Raw genomic sequence first — 12,734 nt, forward strand, 5'->3', positions numbered from 1 at the left:
AAGGCTTATTATCTTTATTTTTCTTCTCTCCACCTTATTCGTTCTAAGGCCCTTCAGGATGAATATACTCTCAGACTGCATGCCCTGACATTTCAAGTGCTGGTAGGCTTTTTTTTTAAGTGAAGGTTGAAGAGATAGAAAAGTATGAGCACCAAAATATTGAAATGAAAATTACTTTTGCTAGCGATCACAGAAGCTCAGAAAATATGCTTAATTTAATCTCAGCTGCAGTTCTCTGTGCCTCAAATTGAACAGCAGAGAGCCAACTGTGCTGTCCAGCAGCGAATCTTGTTTTGATTGTATCATGTATGTTGCTTGGGTTTTATATCATGCATGACATTAATAAGCAGCAATATTAGGCCATATGTCAACTGGAAACCCTAGATGAAAAAAAAAAAAAATCCAGAGTTAGTAATGACACAGTGAGATCTTATTCTTTCTTTAACAAGTCATTTCAGATATACTTTTTTTTGTGATGATCTATCTGTTACAGTTGCAAAAGATAGAAGTGCAATAATTCTGGGACCTTAAAGTATTATAAATAAACTTAGATGTGCATTGTTCTTTACTTGATATCCCATTTCATCTTAGACCACCCATCCAAACTCACACGTAGAACCCACCTGTTTAGCTATCCTACCCTAAAGGCCTGCCGTTACAAAAGATATCTAAATAGAACTCTTGCCTTCCAAGCAGGTCAGCTCAATGACTGGCTGGCCCACATCATCTCATGCACTTCATCCTACTTAAACTTCAGGAAACTACTAAAAACTAATCTTTTCACCCGATTCACACCCTAAACCCCTATGCCATACTCTGGCCCTTTCTTTCTCACCATGTCCTTCACGCAGATTGTCTTGACCTTCTTCCCTGTACCATTTATTACCCTGATTGTACCTATCCTCGCTGATTGTACCATTCTTCGCCGATTGTACCACCGTTCACTGATTGTTCTATTTTTCTCTGTTTGTACCATTTTTCTCTGCCACCTATTTTCTCTGTTTGTACCATTGTACCAATTTCGCTGATTTTCCAGCCCTTCTTCATTGTAAATCGCCTCGAACTACTATGGCTTTGGCGGTATATAAGAAATAAAATTATTATTATTATTATTATTATTATTTCACATATTGCATAATATTATACAAAATTAGTACAGTATAGTTTTCATTATCTGCTATAAATGATAAGTGAAAAGTTGGATAATATGGAAAAGAATGGTAACCCCTCAAACAGTACATAAAGGTAGTTAAAACAGGGTATGAAACTTCCTTCTATGCTATACAAGAAAATGGAAAGAGAAGCCGCACGCTTCTTAGCGGTTACTTGATGATGTCACCAAGGAGTCTGATAGGTTAGTAAAGATCAGATAATTAAGACCGTACTGTATATAGAAAGCCCTGGAAACATGTCTCCTCTTCACTGTTTTTCAAGTGAAGGCTGCTTTGATCCAGTGAGGTTGGAGCTTGGCTGACAAAATCTTCCCAGGTAGGCCTGCAACCCTACTAGACTTCCAGAAAGCGTTTGACAAGGTCCCGCACGCAAGGCTTATGAGTAAATTACTAAGTCATGGAATAGGTGGCGAAGTGCACAGATGGATCGGCAAATGGCTAGAGAACAGAAAACAGAGGGTGATCATAAATGGGAAATTCTCGGATTGGGAGAAGGTGACTAGCGGCGTGCCCCAGGGCTCAGTTCTTGGGCCCATCTTGTTCAATATTTTTATAAATGACCTTGAAGAGGAAACAACATGCAATATAATCAAGTTTGCAGATGATACAAAATTATGTCAGGGGGTTGACTCTCCTAGGGACTGTGAGGATCTTCAGAAGGATCTGAACCAGCTGGAAAAATGGGCAATAAAGTGGAAAATGAATTTCAATATAGACAAATGCAAAGTGATGCATCTGGGAAAGAAAAACAAAGAACATGAATATAGAATATTGGGTGCGACATTAGCCAAATGAGAACAAGAAAGGGACTTGGGGGTCCTGATAGAAAGAACCCTAAAACCATCAGCTCAATGCGCGACGGCAGCAAAGAAAGCAAACAGGATGTTGGGCATGATTAAAAAAGGGATCACGAGTAGGTCGGAGGACGTCATAATGCCACTTTACAGAGCAATGGTCAGACCGCACTTAGAATACTGTGTCCAGCACTGGTCTCCATACCTCAAGAAGGATGTGACTTTACTGGAGAGGGTGCAGAGGCGAGCCACAAAACTAGTCAAAGGTATGGAGAATTTGAGCTACCAAGAACGCCTCAGAAAACTGGGACTGTTCACCCTCGAAAAGAAAAGATTGAGAGGGGATTTGATAGAGACTTTTAAAATATTAAAAGGATTTGACAAAATAGACCAGGAAGAAGCATTACTGACATTTTAAGATGTGACACAGACAAGAGGTCATAGCCTGAAACTGTGTGGCAGCAGGTTCAAGACAAATGTCAGGAAGTTCTATTTCACACAGCGAGTGGTGAGCGCTTGGAATGCTCTCCCAGAGGAGCTTGTGACAGAGACTAGTGTTCAGGGTTTTAAGCGCAAGTTGGATGCACACCTTCTTGCAAATCATATTGGGGGATACGGGAAATCCGGGTCTCCAACAGAGAGCACCTAACTGGGCCTCTGCGTGTGCGGATCGCCGGACTAGATGGACCTAGGTCTGATCCGGTGAAGGCGTTTCTTATGTTCTTATGTAGTCTAGCAATACACTGTCCTACAAGTCTTTCTTTCTTTTTAATACCAACCAGCCCCCTCCCCCCCGACTCATCTCGCTTTCAAACACCCCTCATCACCACTTTCACTCTCAATCTTTCACAAAAGTCTCTGTATCTTTGTAATTAAACAATGTTCATTAAAAAGATTTTGAAAATAAAATAAATGGTTTTATATGACCACATCAGGAACTAAATAAAAATCCTGTTTAATCTTAGTATAAAAAATATATATTAAGAAAGTCATTACATATTTGGCTGTGCTACTGTGAGTGCAAGCTTGTTTTCAGAATGATAGTCTTGCATGTGCTTTGCCTTGTCCAAGTCTCTCCGCACCTCCACCCTTATGTCAGGCTAAAAGCTTCATAGATTGCCCTCTTTTAAGCAGAGTCTGCACCGAAGGACCGAGAAAGGAGATGGGATTTGATATAGTGCCTTTCTGTGGTTACAATCAAAATGATTTACATATTATATCCAGGTATTTATTTTGTACCTGAGGCAAAAGAGGGATAAATGACTTGCCCAGAGTCACAAGGAGTTGTATTGGGAATCAAACCCACTTCTCCTGGTTCTTAGGCTGCTGCACTATTAGGCTACTTTTCCACTCCTCTTCCAAACAAATTGCATCCCTCCAATAAGGGGTCATTCTATAATTGTGAGCTATTATATACTGTAGGTCCAAGAGAGCAGCTGATGGGAGCAATTTAAATCATAGATTGTTGGGTTGTGTTTTTTTTTTTTTTAAATAGAAAGACTCATTCTTACTGGTATAAACTTAGGGCAAATTTTTACTAAGCTGCGATAGCGGTTTTGGCGTGTACTTAGCACGTGCTGAATTGCCGTGCGCGCTAGCCCTTAACACCAGCATTGAGCTGGTGTTAGTTCTAACCGCGTAGCGCGGGTTGAGCGCACGCTAAAAACGCTATCGCAGCTTTGTAAAATGGGCCCTTAATATTTACAACCAGATGAAAGTTTCATTTTTTGAAAAATAACTTTGCAGATTAGTTTTACAGTTATACCAAAAAATATCGATCTAGTTTTATTTAGAAATATATAGATAATTATAAAATTATTGTGAGGTGAATTAACCCCAGCTTAATAAGTTAATCATTCATATTTGGACAACTCTTCTACAGTACTTTATTTAAAAGAGAAAAATAGCCATTACCTTGATAACAATTTAAATAGTTTTATTTAACCAAAACAATAACATTATTCTTGTATTTGCTTAAATATCCATCTTTAAAAATCTTAGACTGTCAACCAGGTTCACACAAGAAAAACTTAAAATACTGTCTTCTGTACCTTACTCAGTTTCATTTTCTTGTTTGTGTATAATCTCGAAAAGAAAAACAAGATTTCCTGCTTTTTCAGGTCCCAACGAATCAATTTGGAATCAATGAATTCAAAGGAACAGAATATTCAACGCCAGCATATCTCCCCTCAGCCATCTCTTTTCCAAGCTGAAGATCCCTAACCTTTTTAGTCTTTTTCTTATACAAGAGGAGTTCTATCCACTTTTTAATCTTGGTCGCTCTTCTTTTAACTTTTTATAGTTCTGCTATATTTTTCTTGAGGTAAGGTGACCAGAATTGAATACAATTTTCAAGGTGAGGTCACACCATGGAGTGATACAGAGGCATTATAATATTCTTAGGGCTACTTTTACTAAGGTGCGCTAGCGTTTTTAGCGCACGAAGAAAATTACCGCGCACCACACCGCACGCTACACTTTTAGAACTAACACCAACTCAATGCTGGCATTAAGGTCTAGCGCACGCAGCAATGTAGCACGCGCTATTCCGCGTGTTAAAGTCCTAACGCGGCTTAGTAAAAGGAGCCCTTAGTCTTGTTAACCATCCCTTTTTAAATAATTCCTAGCATCTTGATTGCTTTTTTGGCCGCCACCATACATTTGGGCAGAAAGTTTCATCATATTGTCTACAATGACACCCAGATCTTTTTCTTGGATGCTAACCTCCAAGGTGGACCCTAGCATTTGGTAACTTTCCATTTGTCCACATTAAATTTCATTATTGGCCTTCTCCAGGATTTTTTTCCATGAACACAGAGCAGAAGTATTTGTTTAGTATGTTTTGTTTTTTCTTCATTACTCTCCACAGAGCTATTTGTAGCTTCTTTCAGTCTCACAATTCAATATTTTTGCGTTCCTTCTTTCACTAATAAACATGAAAAAAATTTATTACATTTCTAGTCATTTGTTCTTCTGCTTGCACTTTTCTTAGCGTCTTTCAATTTCATCTGGTATTCCTTTCTGTGCTTCTCTTCTTGAGGTTTGTGTTTTTTTTGTATGTCACAAATGCCAACTCTTTTACCTTTATTTTCTTCACCACTTGTTTCCTTTTTCTCTTGCTTTTATTTATTTTTTTCATAAAAAGTTTGGTAGCCATTTTTATTGCTCCTTTCAGCTCCACTTCTCTTTATATCCTCCCATCCTATCAGCTTTCTTCAGGTACTCCCTTATTTTACTAAAGTCCACATGTTTGATATCCATGACTTTGAGTTTTGTGTGGCTGCCCTCCACTTTAGCTGTTATATAAAAAAAAAACATTTGATAATCACTACCAACCCAGGTGGGTATCAACTTGAATGCTAGAAATGCTTTCCCCATTTGTGAGAAGCAGATCCAGCATTGCTCCTTCCCTCATGGATTCTGTCACCATTTGCCTGAGCAGGGCACTTTGAAAGGCATACACAATTTTCCTATTTCCATATGAACTTTCCAATCTGCATTGGGCAGGTTGAAATGACCAAGCAACAGCACCTCCCCTTTCTTTTCCAGCTTCTGGATATCTGCAACCAGATCTTTATCAAGTTGCTCCAATTATGTCAGAGGTCTGTAGATATTTTAGTACAAGAGAACTTAGGGCTCCTTTTACAAAGGTGCGCTAACGTTTTTAACGCATGCACCGGAATAGTGCGCGCTATCCAAAAAACTACTGCCTGCTCAAGAGGAGGCAGTAGCGGCTAGCGCGTGCGGCATTTTAGCATGCACTAAAACCGCTAGCGTGCCTTTGTAAAAGGAGCCCTTAGTAAATAAATATGATAAATATAATAAATATATGTGCTCAGCGACATGAACAAATCTTAAAGCCACTGGAAGGCTAATGAAGGTTCAACTCATAACATCATTGCACATGCCCTCCCTACTTCCATCATAAGAAGTATCTTAATCAAAGTATATAAAAAAGTTTAAGATGTTAAACAATAAATTACTTATCTCAATCTTTGTCGGCTCTCGCAGTCCTCAAGGCAGGGGCCACTGAAGCATAAAAAGCAATGAAGTCCTCAACCAGCTGGCATAAAAATGTGTGTATGTTAAATTCCCCCAAAACAATCCATAGTGAAATTCAAACAAAGTAATCAAAACTCAAAAGACCACAAAAAAATCAAAATAAATCAATTAGAATCCACATAACCCATGCGTATGCAGCAAATCCAAACTCTGCTTCCTCGACACAGATCGTGTTTCAACAAGTTCTTTCTCAAGCTGGAAACATGAACACACACACAAAAAAAGTCAAAAAGCACCCCTCAAAAATTTGAAAAGCAGCTTTTAAGTCTAAATAATCAATAAAACTGTAGATAGAAGTTCCATCTTATCTTTTCAAAGCGATCCATATTGCTTCTTCCTTTCCCCAGACCTCTGCATTTCAGTTGCTAGGATATTGTTTTTCATAGAGAGCCTCTCCTCCACCTTTTTTGGCTATCCTTCTCCTTCCTAAATAGATTAAAACCCGGTATGTTTGTGTTCCATCCATGGGAATCACGGAACCATGTATCTGTGATAGCAACAATATCTAATTAAATCTACCTCTAATATCAGGGCCTGCCAATCGTGAACTTTGTTGCTTAGTCTGTGAGTGTTTGTGGTCATTGATTTACAGCAGGGATCTCAAAGTCCCTCTTTGAGGGCCACAATCCAGTCGGGTTTTCAGGATTTCCTCAATGAATATGCATTGAAAGCAGTGCGTGCACATAGATCTCATACATATTCATTGGGGAAATCCTGAAAATCCAACTGGATTGCAGCCCTCAAGGAGGGACTTTGAGACCCCTGATTTACAGCTACTTTTCAGTGACAATCTCAGGTTTTTTTGTATAGTTTTTGGTTAGTCTTTCTTCCTACTGTATTGCTATGAAGTGAATTGCTAAGATTGTTGTTTACATTGCTATCTTTACTACTGTCACATTGTGTCTTTTGCTGGGGGTAGCCACCAGAAGTGACCTGCATTCATATGACACCACCTTCTAGTTTAAATGTATAGAAACATATTGCCTGAATTTCTATTCAAAGATTTGTTTTCCTGCCATAGTAAGATATAGCCTGTCATTACAATATAAGTTTTTGTTTTTCCATGTGTTGCCTCATCCTCCTAAATACCCAAAGCCTTCTTGATGGCAACAGGCTCTGAGCCACCTATTGAAGTTCAGTATTTTGTAATCTTTCTTCTCTTCATAAGTAGATAATACTTATGAAATGGCTACAGAAAAGTTTTAAACCATCCACCAACTACATAATAGCTTTCCGTGCTACAAGCAGGATATTGTTGGCCAGGTCATTTGTTCCCAGGTAGATAACATCACTGTCAGAATCCTTAGTTTCTTCTCTAATTATAGTCAGTTTTTGCCTGTTACTCCTGGTAGCTGAGGATCCTAGAAGACATTTCACTACAGTGCTCCCCCAGTCATTCGCAGTCAGCGATTCGTGGTATTTTCCAACTGCGAATGACCGGGCAGGAGAGGGCAGCAGGAGAGAGCAGCTGAAGCACCGGCAAGTGAAGGAAATCACTCGCGGTATGCTCTGACCACCTCTTCCTGCACTAAAGTCGGGCCTCACCAATCAGGAGCTGCTTTGACACGGGGGGGGGGGGGGCAGAAGTATGCCAGTGGCCTCGGGGAGAGGGGTATCTTTTTGGGATGTGGTGGGGTGAGGTGGAGCGGCGCCGGTGGCTTCGGGGTTGGGGGGGAGGAACTAATCGAGCTTCCCTTACTTCCTATAGGGAAACTCGCTTTCGTATACAAGTAATTTGGTTTACGAGCATGCTTCTGGAACGAATTGTGCTTGCAAACCAAGGTTCCACTGTACAGTTATGCATATAACTGCAAATAAATGCTAATTAACTCCAATTGTCACAGATAATTGTTTTTTTAGTGTCAGCTTAGGCACATAACTGCAGCGATTCTATAATCTGCAGGGGCAGTTTTATGTGCTGGGTGAAAAATTGTGCATTTACAATTGTAGAATGAGGAGGAATGTGCTTGATTGCTCTCAGACAAATGTACAAATAAGACTCTACCCTAGTCTGGCAATCCTTATTTGAATCTTTTCTGTTTTGTAGAGGTTAATTTTATGTGGGCGGGACACCAAGCCCATCACAGTGCAGAGGATTACAATTTATCCACAGCACTAAGACAATCTGTCTTGCAGAAGTATACATCATGGGTAAGTAATGTCACAATAAAAAAGTTTAGAACGTCTAAAGGTAATTGTCCCTTATAAGGAAGAGATATAGCTATATTGCATTTAATATTATGAAGGGCAAGATGTTAATGTATTTATAGTTCAGCAGCTTAGGGGCACCTACAGGTAGGCTTTACTTACACACATTAAAGGTGCCATGAAATTCTAATAGGTATCACCCAAGTGCCACAGCACCTAACAGCACGGGAGGAATACACATGGCTGGAACACAGGTGGGTTATGGATGTATTTGCCAGGAAGGTAGAATACTAAAAAGTATGTGCAGCTCTTGCTGCACATATGTGTGCCAACTTATGCTTGCCATTTACATGTGTATGAAGATACAGTTACACATCAGTGCACCAATGTCGACCCTATGCTACTATCCTGTAACGGAATCTTGGTGCCGAGATGTCATCATTGAATTGGCGCTAAGTTCATGGCATTGGGGTGCCTAGACTGAAGCACCAGCTCATAGAATTGCCCTTACAGGAAATGAAGTAAGAAAAATGGATCCAGTTTACCCATCTAAATCGTCCCAACTGAGATACTTCATGCTTCCAACCCCCCCGCTCGTTAGCACCAACAGCGTAGCTTCTTTCACTGAACAGGTACAATAAATACTTTCTGCTTCTCGGCTGCAGTATCCGCTGTCATTGAAGTATCTAGGAAACCTATTCAGCGCTGTAGACATGCTTCTCTTCCTGGTGTGCATTACATTCTTTGGAGCCTATCTCATGTCCACTTCTGTCCATCCTCAACTACTTTCTCTATCTCTCTAATTCTGGTCTAAACCCCAATTTGATGAGTTAATCTCAGTGCTATCAATGCATTTCATTCCCACTTGGTAGCCCATTTCATGAAAGGCTTGCTATGGCATACTACCCAGACTGTACTAAGTCACATAGAGGGTCCTCCCAGCTCTTTGTCGCCTTTGATCCTAATAGGCTAGGAACTGCATTATCCAAAAGAACCATCTCCACTTGGCTAGTGGACTGTATCCCCTTTGTGTATACTCAGGCTTGGTTGACGCTACATAGCCTGTGTAACAGCCCACAGTGTATGGGCTATGGAAGCCTTGGTGGCTCATTTTTGCTCTGCATCTGTTGAAGAAATCTGAACAGTGGCTACTTGGTCCTCAAATGACATGTTTACTTCTCACTACTATTATTACTACTTATCATTTCTATAGTGTTGCTAGATGTATGCAGCTCTGTATGCTAAAAGAGAGAGCCCTTGCTCAGTAGAACTTACAATCTAATCAGACAAACAGGACAAGTAAAGGGTTAGGGAGTTTTTCAGGCATGGTACTTTACAAGTGAGTCGGGGTTAAGATTTAAAAGCAACCTTGAAAATATGGGCTTTTAGCCTGGATTTGAATACTGCTCGACACAGTGACTCAGGCAGTCTGTTCCAGGCATATGGTGCAGCAAGAGAGAAGGAACGTAATCTGGAGTTGGCAGTAGAGAGCTGCACGGGAACGGGGATGATGTGAATCCCGCGGGTTCCCCCTTTGGGTCACGGAGATCCCGTGGGGACGCCTCCGAGGGTCACGGGGTTCCTGCGGGGTTGGATCGCAGTGTACTCGAGCCGCGAGGGTAGTCTCCTTCTCCTTACCTGCCCTGTCGTAGCACACAGCCGAACGGAAGTCTTCCCGATGTCAGCGCTGACGTCGGAGGGAGGGCTTAAGCAAAGCCCTCCCTTCCTCCGACGTCAGCGCTGACATCAGGAAGATTTCTGGTTGGCTGTGTGCGGCAGGGCAGGTAGGGAGAAGGCAATGGCGTACGAAAGAGGGGGGGGGGTGCGCCCCGGGGAATGTGCATGGCCGGTCAGATCCCCCGATCGACCGACAACAGGCCCAGCCAACAAACCTCCCAGTCCTGTAGCCGCGAATCTAAATTACCTCTTACAGCAGCTTCACTACTCCAGCTGCTGTAAGAAGGTAATTTAGATTCGCGGCTACAGGACAGGGAAATTTGTCCGACCGGGCCTGTTCTGTTGTCGGTTGGGTGGGGAAGCGCCACAAAGGTAAGGGGCAGGGAGGGAGAAAGGGAGGAAAGGTGGAGTGGAGAAGAAAAGACGCTTAAGGGAAATGGGTAAAACTGAAGGGGGAGAAGGCCGCTGAAAGCACATGGGGAAGATAGAGGGGGGAGAAGGACGCTGAAAGCTTATGGGGAAGACGGGGGGGAAGAAGGACGCTGAAAGGACATGGGGAAGACAGGAGGGGAGGACACTGAAAGGACATGGGGAAGACAGAGGGGGGAGAAGGACGCTGAAAAGACATGGGGAAGATAGGGGGGGAGAAGGACGCTGAAAGGACATGGGGAAAACAGGGGGGGAGAAGGCCGCTGAAAGGACATGGGGAAGACAGAGGGGGGAGAAGGATGCTGAAAGCACATGGGGAAGACAAAGGGGTGGAGAAGGACGCTGAGAGGACATGGGAAGATGGGGGGTGGGGAGAAGGACACTGAAAGGACATGGGGAAGACTGAGGGGGGAGAAGGACGCTGAAAGGACATGGGGAAGAGAGAGTGGGGAGAAGACGCTGACAGGGAAGAAGACAGAGATGCCAGACTATGGGGTTAGCGGAGGGAAGAAGATGGGTGCCAGACCAATTTGGGAGGGGGGAGAAAGGGAGAGGCACACTAACAGAGCAAATGGAAGACACAGAGAGAAGAAAGACAGTGGATGGAAGGAATTGAATGAGAACATGAAGAAAGCAGAAACCAGGCAACAAAGGTAGGAAAAAAATTCTTTTTTTTTTTTTTTTTTTTGCTTCAGGATAAAGTAGTATATTAGTTGTGTTGATAAAAATTTATAAACATTAGAGGCTCTGGTAGAAACCCATTTACAAAGTATGTATTTTTCCCAATTAATATTTCCAAATTAATAAAGTCTTTTTGCTTATTTTTAAATGGGTTTCTACCAGAGCCTTTAATTCAGTAGCATAATTAAATGAAATAACTATTTCTGTAGTTTATAGGGACGGGCGGGGACGTAGGAGATTCCTCACGGGGACATAGGGGATTCCTTGTGGGGACGGGCGGGGACGGAGGGGATCCCTCGCGGGGACAGGTGGGGACGGAGGGATTCCTCGTGGGGACAGGTGGGAGTCCTCACGGGGATGGGTGGGGACGGATGGGACTTTGGCGGGGACGGGTGGGGACGGGTGGGATTTCTGTCCCCGTGCAACTCTCTAGTTGGCAGTAGAGAAAGGTACAGCTACTTGCTCGATGAACAGAGTTCACAGGGAAGAGTATAGGGAGAATAAATGCACTTGTAAGTTAATAAGAAAAGTTTCAACTTATGTGGAAATGGATAGGGAGACAATAAAGTGACTTGAGGAGAGGGGTAATGTGAGCATAGCAACTCTGGCAGAATTTAAGTCATGCATCAGAATTTTGAAGAGATTGAAGGGGAGAGAAATTGTTACATGGAAGCAGGGCAGGATTAATTCTTTGAGGGCCCCTAGGCACACAAGTACACTGCCCCCCCCTGGACAGGCTGAGATTTGGGCCTGGATTTCTGTAGAAATATCTGGTGTAGAGAGGTAAATCTGGGAGTCATCAGCATAGAGATGATATTGAAAGTTATTGGAGGAGATGAGAGCACCAAGGGAATGAGTATAGATGGAGCAAAGAAGAGGTTCAAGGACAGAGCCCTGGGATATCCTTACTGATAGTGGGATAGCAATGGAGGAGGATTCACCATTGCAAACACTAAAGGTGCAATGTGAGAGATAAGAAGAGAAATCCCTGAAATCCAAGTGAGGACAGGGTGTCGGGGTGCCAAGGAGAATGGAAAGGGTTTGGGATTTGTATACTGCTTTTTGTAGTTATACAACCACACTCAAAGCGGTTTGCATACAGGTACCTCAAGCATTTTAAGATGGTGGTCTAGAGCAGTGGTAGGTAAACTCATTAGTCAAAAGAGCCAAAGATCAGCAGTACAATGATTAATATTTCTTTTGAGAGCCAAATTTCATTACAAGATAATATCTTATTTATTGACAAAAAATATTTTTATACATTAAAATAAAATTATGACAAAACACGCATTTAATGACACTCTGCTCGCCCTCACATAGTCGAAATCGATTCATGGCAGAGCCTAGAAAATGACACGGGGAAAAAATTGGTCCCCGTCCTGTCCCTGTGAGCTCGGTCCTCATCCCTGCAAACCATCTGATCCCATCCACACAAGCCTCGATTAGTTTGGTACTGAACTTATTAAAGTATAAAAAGAAACAATATTCTGTACAATTGTCAATTTATAAATCAGCATCTTCTCACTCTCTTCCCCCTGTTCTTTCAGCACCTTCTCCCCACTCTCCACATCTCTTGCCCATTTCCCTTCAGCGCCTTCCCCCATTCTCTACTTTTCTTCCCCATTTCCCTTCAGTGTCCTCAGTACATTCTCTCTCTACTTCCCTTCAGCGTACACACATAAAATCAAGCAAGCAATTTTTTATCATTTTCATTCTATTCATTCATAGAAATTAAAGTCTAAATAATGCCAGTCACATAAAAAAACATAAT

General features: G+C 42.0%; 1 protein-coding gene across 4 annotated transcripts in view; it reads left to right on the forward strand.

Moving 5' to 3' along the window:
• The window catches only part of LOC117354104 (alkylglycerol monooxygenase-like), a 375,767-nt gene that overhangs the window by 120,881 nt on the left and 242,152 nt on the right, over positions 1-12,734 (forward strand). For all 4 annotated transcript variants that reach the window (XM_033930979.1, XM_033930982.1, XM_033930983.1 and 1 more), the window contains exon 4: positions 8,076-8,179. In XM_033930979.1, coding sequence (XP_033786870.1) covers positions 8,076-8,179 — 104 coding nt within the window. The remainder of the gene's footprint in view (positions 1-8,075; positions 8,180-12,734) is intronic.

Source organism: Geotrypetes seraphini, chromosome 2 (assembly GCF_902459505.1).
Source record: "Geotrypetes seraphini chromosome 2, aGeoSer1.1, whole genome shotgun sequence".
NCBI lineage: Eukaryota > Metazoa > Chordata > Amphibia > Gymnophiona > Dermophiidae > Geotrypetes > Geotrypetes seraphini.